The following is a 14,295-nucleotide window of genomic DNA, read 5'->3' on the forward strand; positions in this document are numbered from 1 at the left end:
GTGATACATCTGTAGCAGGTCCAGAGCTCTGGCAGCATGGGAGCAGTACCACCACTCTTGCCACCAAATTTCCAAGCCCAAAGGGAGGCCCATGGGCTGGATGACATGGTGCTGAAGACTTGATCTGGCTCATAGACCAGATTAGGCATCCCAGGTCCAACCTGGTCTTCAAAACCTCCAAGGATGGAGAATCTACAACTTCTCTTGATAGCCTGCTCCAATTCCTGACCACCCTCATAGTCAAAAAAGTTCTTCCTAATCTCCCACCTAAATTTCCTCTCCTGAAGTTTGTAGCCATTCATCCTAGTCCTGTCTCCTACAGCCACAGAGAAAAACATCTCTATCCTCCTTATTATCACCCTTCAGGTATCTGAAGGCAGTTATCAAATCCCCATTCAGTATTCTCTTCTCCAGACTAAACAGCCCTAGTTTTTTCAAGCCTAAGTCATGCTTCCCAGGCCTCTAATTTTTTTTTGTCACTCTGCTGAGTGCTTTCCAATCTGTCCACACTTATTGAAGTATGGGGCCCAAAACTGGACACAGTAACTCAGGTGAGGCCTCACCAATGCTGAATAGAGTAGAATAATCACTTCCCTTGATTTACAAGTGACACTGTTGTTAATGCAAAAAAAAAAAAGCTAACAGCAGCCTGGGTTGTAAGAGCACTTTATTGCCTCATGTTCCCCTTGTGGTCCACCATAACCCGTAGGTCCTCTGCAGTATGGCAGCCCAAACAGTCACTCCCCAGTCTGTATTTGTAGATTGTAGATATTCCATTCCAAGAGCAAGACTTTGCCTTTGCCCTTGTTGAATCTCATCCCATTGACTACAGACTATTTCTCTAGTTTATCCAGGTCATTCTGGATCTTATCCCTGCCCTCCAGCATGTCCACAATTCCACCCAACTTGGTGTCATCAGCAAATCTGCTAAGCATGCAGTCAATCCCATCATCCAAATTATTAATTAAGATGTTGAACAACATTGTACCCAGGACAGACTTCTGAGGAACCCCACTTGAAGCCTCCTCCCAACTAGACATTGAGGACTACTCAATGATACGTAATTGATCCAACCAATTATAGATCCACCTTTACAGTACTTTCATCTAATCCGTATTTTCTTTACTTGTTAAAAAGAATGTCATGGGAAATGAAGTCAAAAGCCTTGCTGAAGTTAAGGTATACCACACCCAGTGCTGTCCTCTTACATAATGAACATAGAGGGTGCTTATACCTGTGATGAAATTGGCCTTTAAAGTGGCTTAAATTGACCTTTTGTCCCATTTTAATGGCATCATCATATACACCAGCATATTTCGTTTTAATTTTGTCATGCTGTACAAGTGCAGTGGCATATTTCACTTAAGTGACTTTGTTACATAGCAAAGTAAAACATATCGGATGCATTTTACTTTGCTACATAACAAATTGTAAAGACACATCTGGAGAAGGTGGTGAGAACTGTGCAGGGGCACTGGAAGCCCAGGCATGCTCGGGGAAACTCAGGCTTGGTGGGCTTCCAGCATACTGTGCACTGCCCCCTCTGCCTTCTTTGGCTGCCAGCACACCCAGCCACCCTCCTGCCGCCTTCCTGCACTGCCCCAGGGGCAAGCCAGCCCATTTCTAAGTGGTCCCAGGAGACAGGAAGGCAGTGGGGATAGTGCATGGGGTGCTGGAAGCCTGCCAAGCCCAAGCTTCCCCAAGCACACCCAGGCTTCCAGCACCCCATTCCCCATTAGATCCGGTGGGTGCTGCGAGCGACCTGGGGTAGCACCTGTGCAGCTAGCACCCCACCCATGTGGCCCCAGGGTGGTGCCACTATCACAGAGGGAAGCACTGTGCTACCCGCCCCACCAGGCTCTGCCAAGGAGAAAAATGCAGTGAGGGGCCTGATCCTTTTTCTTCCTCCTGGAGCCTGTCTGTGTAACCTGTAGCTGGGGGCAGGCTGCGGGCAGGCCCCTGACCTGCAGGGGGCTTTGGTCCTTCCTTCTGCAGCAGCAGTGACCCCGGGCAGTACTCACACACTAGCAGCCCACCTAGGAAGTTCCAAGGGGTGATGCTGCTGTGGTCCATCAGTAGCTCTCCCCCACAGCCTCAGGAGACATGGGTGGGCTCCGGGAGACTTTTTTTTTTTTTTTTTAAAGTATCTAGCCCCTCACCACTGTTTTCTTTTTGTTTTTTCTCAGCGGAGCCTGCCCACATGACCTACCTCTGGGTTGTGCAGGCCCTGAGCTCCAGGGGGCCCCAGTCTTTCCCCCTGTGGTGGTGGCAGTGCACCCTGGGACTTGCCTGAGCAGGGTGCTAGCAAGCAGGTGCCACCAGTGGGTCCACCGCTGTAGAAGGAAGGACCAGGGGCCCCCTGCAGCCCAGGGTCTGCTGGCAGTTCACCCTCCAGCTGCAGGAGAGGTGGGTGAGCTCCAAGGGAATAAGAAAAAAAAGGATTAGGCCCCTCACTGCTTTTTTTTTTTTTTCTGGTAGAGCCTGTCCATCATATGGGGGGAGGGAGGGGTGAGCTGATGCGGGGGCATCACTCCTCCGTAACTGTGATGGAAGTCTCTAAATTGAAGTGGTGGGTTTTTAATCAACACAATTAGACCCTTGTGGGTCTTTACGAGGAGACTGGACAAGCACCTGGCTGGGGTCATCTGACCCCAAAGATCTTTCCTGGCCAGGGTCAGACTCGATTTGCTGACGTCCCTCCCGACCCTAATATCTATGAATTAAAAACCTACCATTTCAAACTTAGGGAGAAACTCTCATCACATGTACAAGCAGACAGAAATTTCAAGTAGGAATCCAGTGTTAAAACCTTCTGACCTGTCACAGACCAAGTTCTTTGCAACAGAAGAATTGCTCTATTAACTCCCTATAGTAAAAACAAACAAACAAACAAACAAACAAACAAACTAAAGCAAAAACCAAGAGCTAACATATTCCAATGGGTGCCTCCAGTCTAAAAAGTTTGAGAACCACTGCACTATGGACTTTTCTTTGAAATTTCTGGGTTTATCTAGTGAATCGTACATGGTTGTTTGCTACTATTGGTTGGCTAATATTGTTTGGCACCCTGCAATACCTTTAAAAGGAATCTCATGGCACTCTGGCTGACAATCAATGCTATCGAGTATAACAAACACAAAAGGTTTGTTTAGTTTTTAGAATTCTGATCTAAGAAACAGCAGGTCGATATAAAAGTCTGTAAGTAAAGGTGGGGAGAGGGGGAAATACTTAAAATGAGTTGCTCTTTCACTCAGAAGCTCTCCCCCCATTCATTACCTGTTATTTAGGACTGCACTTCCATCTCATCTACCACCCAAGACCACAATCTAGTAATGATCATCAGTTCCTGTCGCACCTTTAATCCTCCATATTTAGTGTTGAAATCTTTCCTTTTTTTTTTTTTTACATAACATTCAAGGATCTATCCAATGACATCTGCCATTGGAAATCTCTTGAAGAAAATGTTTAAAATGTGATCACTACATAACAGCAATCCGACCTTGACGTGGTAGAGAGGCTTGTATGCTACCAGTGTTCTAAGGGTGCCTAAAAACTGTCTCCCAAAACAGGTCCTATACTCCCCAACTGTCACCACCCTAAAGGTAGCAAAAGAAGAGATTCAAGGACACCTTGAAAGCCAATCTCAAGAAATTTAATGTTCATTTCAGTTCCCAGGTGACTCAAACACTGAATCATCCCCAGGGGCACCATGATGTACAAGGCATCTATCACTGAGCAAACTCACTGCAGTAGGGAGGGTGATAGAAGAAAGAAACAAAGGAAAAGAGTGGTGATCAGACTACTACTACTCCTTCAGGATTACCTCCTTCATCTACATCACTAGGATGTGCTTCTTCCTCCTGGAACTATTTGCCATGTCTCCAACCGAACATGCATATCTTCATTGGCCTCCACAGTCATCTATAGACTCACTGAACTAACTTATTTACTGGGAAACAATGACATCAAAGCCAAAATTATTGTTGGCACTTTCCTTCTAAGCCATTCTTTTCTGGAGCTATTTATTGACCTGTAATTTAGCCTTTCTCTAGCTGGCCCAAAAGAAAAAGCAGACTGGAATTATGGTTGGGGGGAAGCAATCTAATGATCCATGAAATTAAGATATCAGGGTCAGGAAAGGGGCTCTCAGAAAAAATTATAAAGGTATCTTCAGATCCAATTTCTGCACCTGGAATGTAAAACTATTAGCAGTTTGAATTCTATCATTTTGAAAACTAGCAAATTAACTCACCCAAACAGAAATAGCAGGATGTACATATATAACATGTTTGTTACTTTATAGATGTTAGTGTCTAGTAAGGATATACTCCTGCTCCCACTGACTCGAACACTAAAGGAACAAGCCATAAATAGCTTATGCACCCATGAGTACCTATATTGCTGCACATCAGCTAACTTCACTGTAGTCCTACAGACACATTCACACAACAGCTCTTTATCCCAGTGTGTTTAACAGAGTACCTGCTTCATTTTCAAAACCAAATGAAAGGGTAAGAGGGTGAGAGCCAGAGCAGCTGTTAGCCCTATAGCAAGAGTGCTTCAACTTTTACTATATATTTACTTTTATTGTGTTAGCAAAAGAACTGCTGCGACTGGCCATATTTGTAGCTTTAAAAAGCAACAGAAAAATGTTTCTTAAAAACAAACTATGACTTTAAATCAGTTCCTTTTCCTTAGACAGGCAAGCTTGCTCTTGTCTAATACACGCCTGTGATATCGTAGGCTTTGCTATAAAATACTAACAAATGAATAAATAACAATATATCACAGCAAGTCAGTCTGGTTCTATTTCCTGTGCAAAGTTGGTATCCCATCATTAAAATCTAATGCACCACAACAGGGCTAATTAAGCTGAAGTGTGTGGGTGAAATTTGGCTCATTACTTTGTTAAATATGGTCTGCCAGCTGGAAGTATTAACAGTTTTCTGACACTTGCATTCCTTCCCCATATGCTCTCCCACCACATCTGCCGTTAGGATTTAAGCACATGGGAAGAGTAGGAGTGTCAGAACAAGACGACCCCATGCTCCATGCTGACCAGGTCTACACAAAAGGCCACAATTCAACTGACTAGCACACACATGCATTCTTGGTCAGTTGTATTATCAGTTATTAAAGGACAAGCAAAATCTTGAATCCAGGTCCTAGAAGGTTTAAAAAATGTAACTAGGTTTTCATAATATTTCAGTTCCTAATGCGATACAAGGGCTTCAATAATACTCGAGTCTGGAAACAGAGATTAGTTACCAGTAACCATTGTTTATCCAGAATATTGTACCCGTATGTTCACATTTGTAAGACTGACGCTTGGTAGGATACGGCTACGGAATCTTCTAAAAGCCAGTCTGCAACAGGACCACATGGGACTCCTACCCTCTTCCCACAGAATATTTCAATGCTATAGAAGAGGAATGGTCTCGCCCTTCCCTCAGGTCTTTCCTTAGTTTGGAATTTTTTACCTGAGATTCTAAAGAAGTGGGGAAGCTTGGCAGGAACATGAACCTATGAAGGCAACATACATGAATTACAGCTTCTTTCCTGTTCAAGAAGCCTCTGCATATTCCCCACGTGTAGAAGACTAGTAAGCAGTGCTACCTTCCTGAGAAAGACAGGGTGAGGAACTACATGTGAGCAAAGGCTGCAAACCTGCCAGAACAAGTAACTGCTTTGGAATGCAGTCAAGAGTATTAAAAGGAACCAACATTTTTACTCTCCCAGATTTGACTTCAGCAAGACAGGTTCTTTGATTAAAGTACACAGGAGTTTCAAAAAACTTTACAAAGAGCTCTGTAAATTCTATGTACATATCTTTAAAAGCCACAGTTAGTATATATACAATATAATATAATATAATATAATATAATATAATATAATATAATATAATATAATGACCAACTGTGGCCATTAGCTATATATCAACACCAACGTATAGTTCACAGTTAGCATATATTCAAAGGACACAGTTAGTAAAATATATGCATAGGCCAGAGCTGGTGTTGATATACATTTAAAAGGGCAGAGTTGGTAACCATATTACTGCACGCACACACAAGACCAATTGTGGCCTTTAGGTTAGCTGGGCATCTTTTGACAACCTGCTATAAAGAACCCTTGTATATAACAAGTAGGTTAGCAAAACACTTAAGTGCAAAAAACTTAGTAATGAATGAAGTCACTGGGAAACAAACTGTGATTTTGAGGATACCAGCAAAATCATATTTTCTATTTGGACTATAAACAACACAGGTTTGGTCACTTGAGGAGCATCTCAGCAAACTGGTAATTATGCCTAGAAGAAATATCTGCTTCCAACATGTATGGAGGGAAAATTAATCCTCTCGATAAATAACAGACCAGATACCCCAACAAGTTGCAAAGCAAGACTCCAAACACAAATCAAAAGAGATACTCTTACCAGAAATAATATATATTTTTGGCTCTAAGTGAATAAATCCATCTTGTAGTACTTATACAGAAGATTCTGGTGGTTTGCACTGTTTCATCCCTCAACAAACTTGGAAATAGTTGGAATATGCCAACAGAAAGAGACGCTTCCCACAAAAAAGCCAAGCCACACCCATACACAAAACACCAGAAACCAGTAATATAATTACCAGGGATCCAGGTTTTCCTTTTGCTAAGGAAAAAATTGGATTTTATCCTTTAAAGGAGAAAAATGCAGGAAAACCCACCCTCTTACACGTGGGTTTCCCCTTGCAGGCTGGCAGAGTTCCAGCCTGCAAGGAGCTGCTTGGGGCTGAGGGAGCGGGACACAGGGAGCAACTTGCATCTGCTTCAGGCATGCTGCCCGGGGAGGGGGGGACAGGGGGGGAGGGGGGGAGGAAGGGGTCCATGCTCCACTCTGGCCATGGCAGCCAGGGCTCAGGAGCTGCTGTGGCAGGCAGGGGGCTGCAGGTCCTGGCCCTGTAGCCCTGGCAGCTGGAGGCTGCTTCCAGCAGGGCAGAAGGGTAAGGGGCTGTAGGTTGGGAATGAGAGATACTGGTGGGGACAGGAGACTGTGGGTCAGGAGTCAAGGGCACCATCACAGCCATGTGACTGAAGGTTGAGAGTGAGGAGCCCCAGCAGGGCTGAGAGGGCTGGGGCTTAGGAGTGAGGGGCAACAGCATGAGAAGGAACGCACTGGCATATCAGGGCTGCTCAGTGCCACAAAGCTGGGAAGGGGTGGGGAGGAGGGCAGCCACAGCTAATCTGCATCCTGGTGAATGAAAGGGGCAGGAAGAAGCTCTGATTTTCTATGATAAAAAACTGAAATCAAATGTCAAAATATATAGGTATTTAGAATTTATTTTATTTTAATGATTGAGGCACTGGTAGGCCTCCAATTTGCTTTAAAATCGTAAATATATCAGGAAAACATTGTGTTCAGCTGATACCTATATAGTATGTATACCTATATATATGAATGCATTGTTTCAAATAAAACATTTAAAAATTACTTTGAATTGTATCAGATTTGTGTGGCGCTGGGCCACATCATGATTGGTAATCATCAGGTTTTGTCTGTTTAAAAACTGCAAATTCTCTGATTAAAAACCCCCAAATCCATCTTTTCCCATGATTAAAATGAAACACCACTATAGTGTTCAACTGATACACACACACACACACACGTTTACATCTATTTACCAGTTGAAAGCTATATAGTGGCGTTTCATTTACATGGAGGAAAAACACAGATTTGGGGGTTTTAAATCAGAGAATTTGGGGATTTTATTACAGAATTTGTGATTTTTAAACAGAAAAAACCTGATAATTACAAACCTATATAATTCAAAGGAATTTTTAAATGTTTTATTTGAAACAATGCAAAGAACCACCAATACAGTAAATACAGCACCACATGCAAGATTACGCAGAAAAACATATGGTGTCAGGGAGAAAAAAAATATCTTTATGCGTCTGTGACGAGCTTCTATTCCCACCCACCCTCCCCAAACACAATCTTCTATTTGACAAAAACAGCCTGAATCTTCAGAGGTTGTCTGTCATAATCTAACCAAGCACATTCAGATGGGTGTTCAGTTATCATCTGGGGTCTGGTTAGGGACCTGAAGTACAGCTTCAAACACACCCCTTCATCAGCTGGTATCCCATGGCAGACTAAGTCATGGCCATGAAAAATATATTGGGCAAATTCTTCTTCCATCATTTGGCTCAGTCTGGAGACATGATCCTTACTGTTAATGCCATCTGGTCACCCACTTGTATCTGTCTGTTGCACAAAACCTGCCCTGTGAGAACAGTAAGTGATGGTATTCTCTTATTGTTTTTCAGGGTTTGTTGAGCGTATGTAATGCATCCAGGAGGGTTACTTTTTCATGATTTTGTTGGCACTCATGTCTAATTTGGTGTCTACGGCTGAGATAATCCTCTGTATAACGTGATGCTGGTAATGTCCCTTAAGGTTTCAAATGACTCCCTGGATGGGTGAACACTGCAATTGTCAAACAGAAGGATATTGTGTCATCGTTATTTCATACCTCAGTTGAAAACTCTTAGACACTCTAGGGAAATTCCCCCAGTCCTCCATGTGTTTTTCATGTAACTGACTGGTATTAGCTGTTCCCTTTAAAACATCTGGGTCCTTTCTTTTCACCAACAGCCATCATTCCAGTTTGCTTGTTCCTGCCAAGTTACTGGCCACAAAGCACAGTCCACCCCTCCTTTGTCTTTACAGCTACTGGTGTTGTTTGACTTCAAGACTAGCGTTCCATGCTAAATGCCATCCAGGAGAGTTCTATACTAAATGCGTGTCTCATCTGCACTGTAAGTGTCTTTGAGTTCATATAATATGAAGATGTCAGGCAGAACAATAGCAATCCAGTATTTGGCAGTGAATAAGCTGACATCTTTTTTTTCTCTGTGTGCCCTTTTACAGGTAATGCTGTTACATTCCTTCCATCGAGACAATCCTACTTCTTTTGGAATAAACTCTTCCTTGTGTAAATGTTGGGATAAGTCTTTTTCTTTTCTGCTAAAACCAATATATGGAAATAGAAATGTCTCCAGCCCTTGCACCTGTTAACTACTGTAACAACCTGGTCTCAACCTCTATGGCCCTGTCTGTTCTCTGATATCAACACATCTAACTGTTCTTATTGATATCTGTAACTGAGAACAACCTGTATTGTTTTCAATATCATCAGTATAGATTATAATGATATATTGATATATATCTATCTATATCTATCTATATATCACGACAGCTTTGTTTGGTCACACCACCTGCTTTTTGGTAGCATTTATTAGACTTCTGATGCACACTCTCACCAAACTTGTAAAAAATCCGGAAGTCAGGATGTCAGCTAAGACTGATTTAAGTTCAGATACTTTTACCTCAACCTAAAAACAAATGCCTAATAATTAGTGATTTAGAGGTAGGATCCAAAATGCAAGTAAGGGCTAACAAGTAGCATCTTTGACTATCAAAGCTGATCTCCCAGCAGATTATTTGAACCAACAGATTCGGAGAGAACACAAAGGTTCCAGCCCAAGAAGGGGAAAATCTACCAAGGATCCTGTAAGGCTTTCATTTTTTATTTTTATTTGGGAGAAAGCTTCAGCCAGGCAGCTCCTGCCCCAGCATGTGGGGCTCTGGCTCCAGCTCCTGGCTGCCTTCCACCTACCCCACCTGCACTGTGCTGGAACACAACCACACTCCCTACATGGAGCCAAAGGAAGCTCCCATCTAGCTTGCAAAGCCTTTGGGGGATTCAAAGTTTCCCTTTGCAGATAACCTAGTGCTGCTGCCAGTGACCCCTGGGAGGGCAAAGATGCTAATCAGAGCCAGAAGCTGGGGTTGGGCGGGGGGTGGGAAGGGGGTGGTGTGTGTTCTGTCCGCTCCACACTGCCCCCTCCGCAAGACACACAGGGTTGAAAGGGACCTGATCAGTGTCATAGCAAGTGGGGGGCAGGCAAGCGGGGCAACCACCGTGGGTGCTGAAGCGAAGGGGTACCAACAGGCACTGCCCAGCCAGAGTGGGATGTGGGACGGAGCCATGAGCAGCTCCTTTGGGAGGGGCACAGAGATGGGGGAAGGCAGTTCCCGCTACTGAGTGCGCTCTGAGGGAAGCTTGGGGGGTGGGGTGTGCCCCCTGGCTCTGTGTGCAGGGTGAAAGCAGGCTGCTACTGAGGGCTTTACCTGGAGCACCAAACTTTGTTGCTATGGCACTGGACCCAAATTGAGCCTGACCCGGAAAGGAACCAGGCAGAAAGAAGGTCTGGACTCAGTGATGGGGCAGGAAGAAAGGAGTGAAATCAGTCTACACCGGGGTCAGCAACCCCTGGCACATGTGCCAAGCACAGCACACAAGGCCATTTTGCTCGGCATGCCACTGCCAGCCTGGGCTCTAGGCACCTGCTGCCAGCCACGAAGCCTGGGCTGCACCCAGCAGTCAGCTGGGTGGCTGCAAGCCCTGCTGCAAGCAGACCGGGCTCCACGGTTGGCAGCAGCTACCCAGAGTCCGGGCAGGTTGCAGCCAGGAGACTGCAAACATCTGCTCTGGGCTCTGGCATTAGCTCCATACCGGCAGGTGCAGGTAAGCCTCAGAGCAGACAGTGGGGGAGGGGCCTGAGGCAGCACAACCCTGGCCTCTCCCCCGCTGCTGGCACAGAGCTGATGGTGGGGCTCCAGAGCCCGGAGCAGCTGTTTGGAGCCAGCCTGGGCTCTGGGCAGCTGCAGCAAGCAGCAGGCAGGCTGCAAACAGCTGTGCCGGGCTCCACAACCCTGGCATCAGGTCCATGCTGGCGGCGACTGCACATGCACCTCAGAGTGGACAGCGGGAGGTCTGTCCTGCCTCAGGCCCTATTCCCACTGCCTGCTCCAACGCACACTTGCACCCGCCGGTATGGAGCTGATGCCGGAGCCCAGAACAGCTGTTTGCAGCCTGCCGGCTGCAGCCGGCCCAGGCTCTGGTAACTGCTGCCAACCACAGAGCCCAGGCTGCTTGCAGCAGGGCTTATAGCTCAGCCAGCCTGACTCCCACCTGCTCTGAGCCCAGCCCTGGCCCAACGCCCACACGCGGATGAGGCTGGTGCTGCCCCTTGCCAGAAGCACAGCACCTTTTGCAGACTTAGCTGTGCAGGGTGGGTGGGTAGTTGGGCTGATGGGCAGGCTCCAGGCCAGAGCCTTGGCCAGCTGTGTTGCAGCCCAGGGGCTGGCTCTCTGGGGAAGCACAGGGGCTCTGGTGGGACCAGGGCATTGTTGGGTCGGACTTTGTCTGGTGGCCCAGGAGCCTGGCTCCATGTGCCTGCACATCTTATTCTGTCCGATTGGACTGCCTCTGTCTGGTTCTGTGCATCTGTGTGCCCACACGTCTGGTTCTGGATGTGTATGTGCATATGTCTGTTTTGGGTGTTTTCTGGTTCTCTGTGTTTGTGCACATGGTTCTCTGTGTGCATGTGTATGGTTCTCTCTCTGCTCTCCTTTTTCCTTCGCTTTCTTTCTCTCTCTCTCCTCTTTCTCTTATTTGTCTCTTTTTTTCCTCTCTCATTGCAACATGCTGAACAAATAAGGAATACACAACAACAAAGGCAACATTTATGATTATTAAATATACTAATATGCAGTGCATCCTGCCATGTATCGCCCCTTCCATTTTGTTTTTCTGGCATGTCAGCACTCCGGCACCTTCCAAGGTAGACATTGTGGGTTTTTTGGCACTTTAGCCAAAAACCATTGCCCACCCCTGGTCTACACACACACACACACACCCACACACCACTGGTAAGTTGCAGAGATTCTTAGCAAAATAGCTGGACTGAAAGAACTTGCAAAAGAACAAACAAACAAACAAACAAAAGCAAGCCTTCCCCCCTCCCTGCCTCTCTAGCTTAAAGAAGACCTGACTCTTTTTGCAAAGGGCAAAAAAGTGCCTCCCCCCCAACCCGAGCACACAGCTTTAGGAGAGTTATTAACCCTTTTGTTTCAGCACAGCCACCAGAGATAGTTCTTCAGTAGTAGGCAGAAATTTATATATGAAAACGTAGCCCCCGCTCCCCCCCATGCACAAAGGAAAATTGTCATACCCAGGCAAGTTCTGCTGCACTGCCCCCTCCCTCCCCTCATCCCTGGTTGGATCTCAGGACCTAGCGCCTAAGAAACCCCTCACACATAGATGTGTGTGCACCCCCGCACCCAATCCCACCAACAAAGCAGAGGCTGCCCCATTACCACACCCTGTGATCCTGGCTCCACCTGCCCATCTGGCTCACAAACATCGCTCCCTGCCCTTCTGCAACCCCATCCCACATAGGAGTTCTGGTGAATTGTTGTGGGGGCAGAGGGTGCTGACCCAACTTGTGACAACTTGCCTGACTAATCTAGTCCCTTTTTATGACCAGGTTACAAAACATCGACACAGGAGTAGGGATTGATATAGTTTACTTAGACTTCAGGAAGGCTTTCGATATGGTATCCCACCCCATACTGGTGAACAAGTTAAGAGGCTGTGACTTGGATGATTACACAGTCTGGTGGGTGGCAAATTGGCTAAAGGGTCGTACCCAGAAAGTGGTAACGGATGGATCGGTATCAACCTGGAAGGGAGTGGGTAGTGGGGTCCAGCAGGGCTCAGTCCTTGGACCGATGCTTTTCAATGTCTTCATCAGTGACTTGGATGAGGGAGTGAAGTGAACTCTGTCCAAGTTTGCGGATGATACAAAACTGTGGGGAGAAGCGGACACACCAGAGGGCAGGGAACAACTACAGGCAGACCTGGACAGGTTGGACAAATGGGCAGAAAACAATAGAATGCAGTTTAACAAGGAGAAATGCAAAGTGCTGCACTTAGACAGGAAAAATGTCCAGCACACCTACTGCCTAGGAAATGACCTGCTTGGTAGCACAGAAGCCGGAAGGGGTCTTGGAGTCCTAGTGGACTCCAGGATGAACGTGAGTCGTCGGTGTGACAAAGTCATCAGAAAAGCTAACTGCACTTTATCGTGCATCAGCAGATGCATAACTAACAGAACCAAGGAGGTGATACTTCCCCTTTATCGGGCGCTGGTCAGACTGCAGTTGGAATACCACGTCCAGTTTTGGGCACCACACTTCCAGAGAAGGGCCACTCGTATGGTTAAGGGCTTGCAGGCCAAGCCCTACAAGGAGAGACCAGGGCACATGGGCCTCTTCAGCCTCCGCAAGAGAAGTTTGAGAGGCGACCTTGTGGCTGCCTATAAATTCATCATGGGGCCACAGAAGGGAATTGGTGAGGCTCTACTCACCAAGGCGCCCTTGGGGGTCACAAGAAATAATGGCCATAAGCTAGCAGACAGCGGATTTAGACTGGACATTAGGAGGAACTTCTTCACAGAGTGGCCAATGTCTGGAATGGGCTCCCAAGGGATGTGTTGCTCTCCCCTACCCTGGGGGTCTTCAAGACGAGGTTAGATAGGCATCTAGCTGGGGTCATCTGAACCCAGCACTCTTTCCTACCTATGCAGGGGGTCGGACTCAATGATCTATTGAGGTCCCTTCTGACCCTAACATCTATGAATCTATGAACTTGTCAAAACTTCCTATGTGGCCCCCGGGCCCAAATAATTGCCCACCCCTGAAGTAGCATCAAGAAAGGGTGCATATCTTTTGTAGTAAGTCTTGGAGGGCATATATTTAGATAAAATTATGAACCAGTTACACTGGGAATGTAACCTGTGTGGACCAAAATTTGTATATAGACATGAATCTTTGAATGCTCTGATGGCCAATACAGATGAGGTCAAACTAACTTGGACCATCAATGTAAAAATTTAAAGGAAGGACTAGTATGGGATTTTTAGTTACCCAGTCTCTATCGGAAACCTATTAAGCAAAAAAGTTAGCAAAAAAGGTTACCAAAAAACAGTCATTACTACAAAACAGTAAATTGCATTTCATATACTCTCCAAAATAATATACATGAACTATAGAATTTCAAGTAATTTTTCTATACACAGATTTTGTGTAGGGCTAATTTTTCAGCTGAAGCCATTAGTTTCCACCTTAGTATAAACCAACACTACATCTATATTACAAATTATGTCTATTTAGCTTTTTTTTTTTTTAAAAGAAAAAGAAAATACATACACTTTTGTTTCATAGTCCTTCCATGCCTTATCAAAAGGTTTTTTTAGATCCTGTCAACACAGAAAAAGAACATGTATTAAACATAGCTCAGTAATTGTAGCACTTCTGTTCACTAACAACTCACACACATGAAGTATCAGGGTGACAGAGAACAAGCAGCTTCCCCTCCTGCAGCTCATATAAGGGCT

The 14,295-nt window shown here is 45.6% G+C and overlaps 1 protein-coding gene across 2 annotated transcripts in view; it reads right to left on the reverse strand.

Moving 5' to 3' along the window:
- The window catches only part of ASAP2 (ArfGAP with SH3 domain, ankyrin repeat and PH domain 2), a 171,764-nt gene that overhangs the window by 83,239 nt on the left and 74,230 nt on the right, over positions 1-14,295 (reverse strand). For both annotated transcript variants that reach the window (XM_090032346.1, XM_090032337.1), the window contains exon 5: positions 14,108-14,157. In XM_090032346.1, the coding sequence (XP_089888472.1) occupies positions 14,108-14,157 (50 nt within the window). The remainder of the gene's footprint in view (positions 1-14,107; positions 14,158-14,295) is intronic.

Source organism: Crocodylus siamensis, chromosome 1, assembly GCF_052110815.1.
Source record: "Crocodylus siamensis isolate JL-2025a chromosome 1, ASM5211081v1, whole genome shotgun sequence".
Taxonomy (NCBI): domain Eukaryota; kingdom Metazoa; phylum Chordata; order Crocodylia; family Crocodylidae; genus Crocodylus; species Crocodylus siamensis.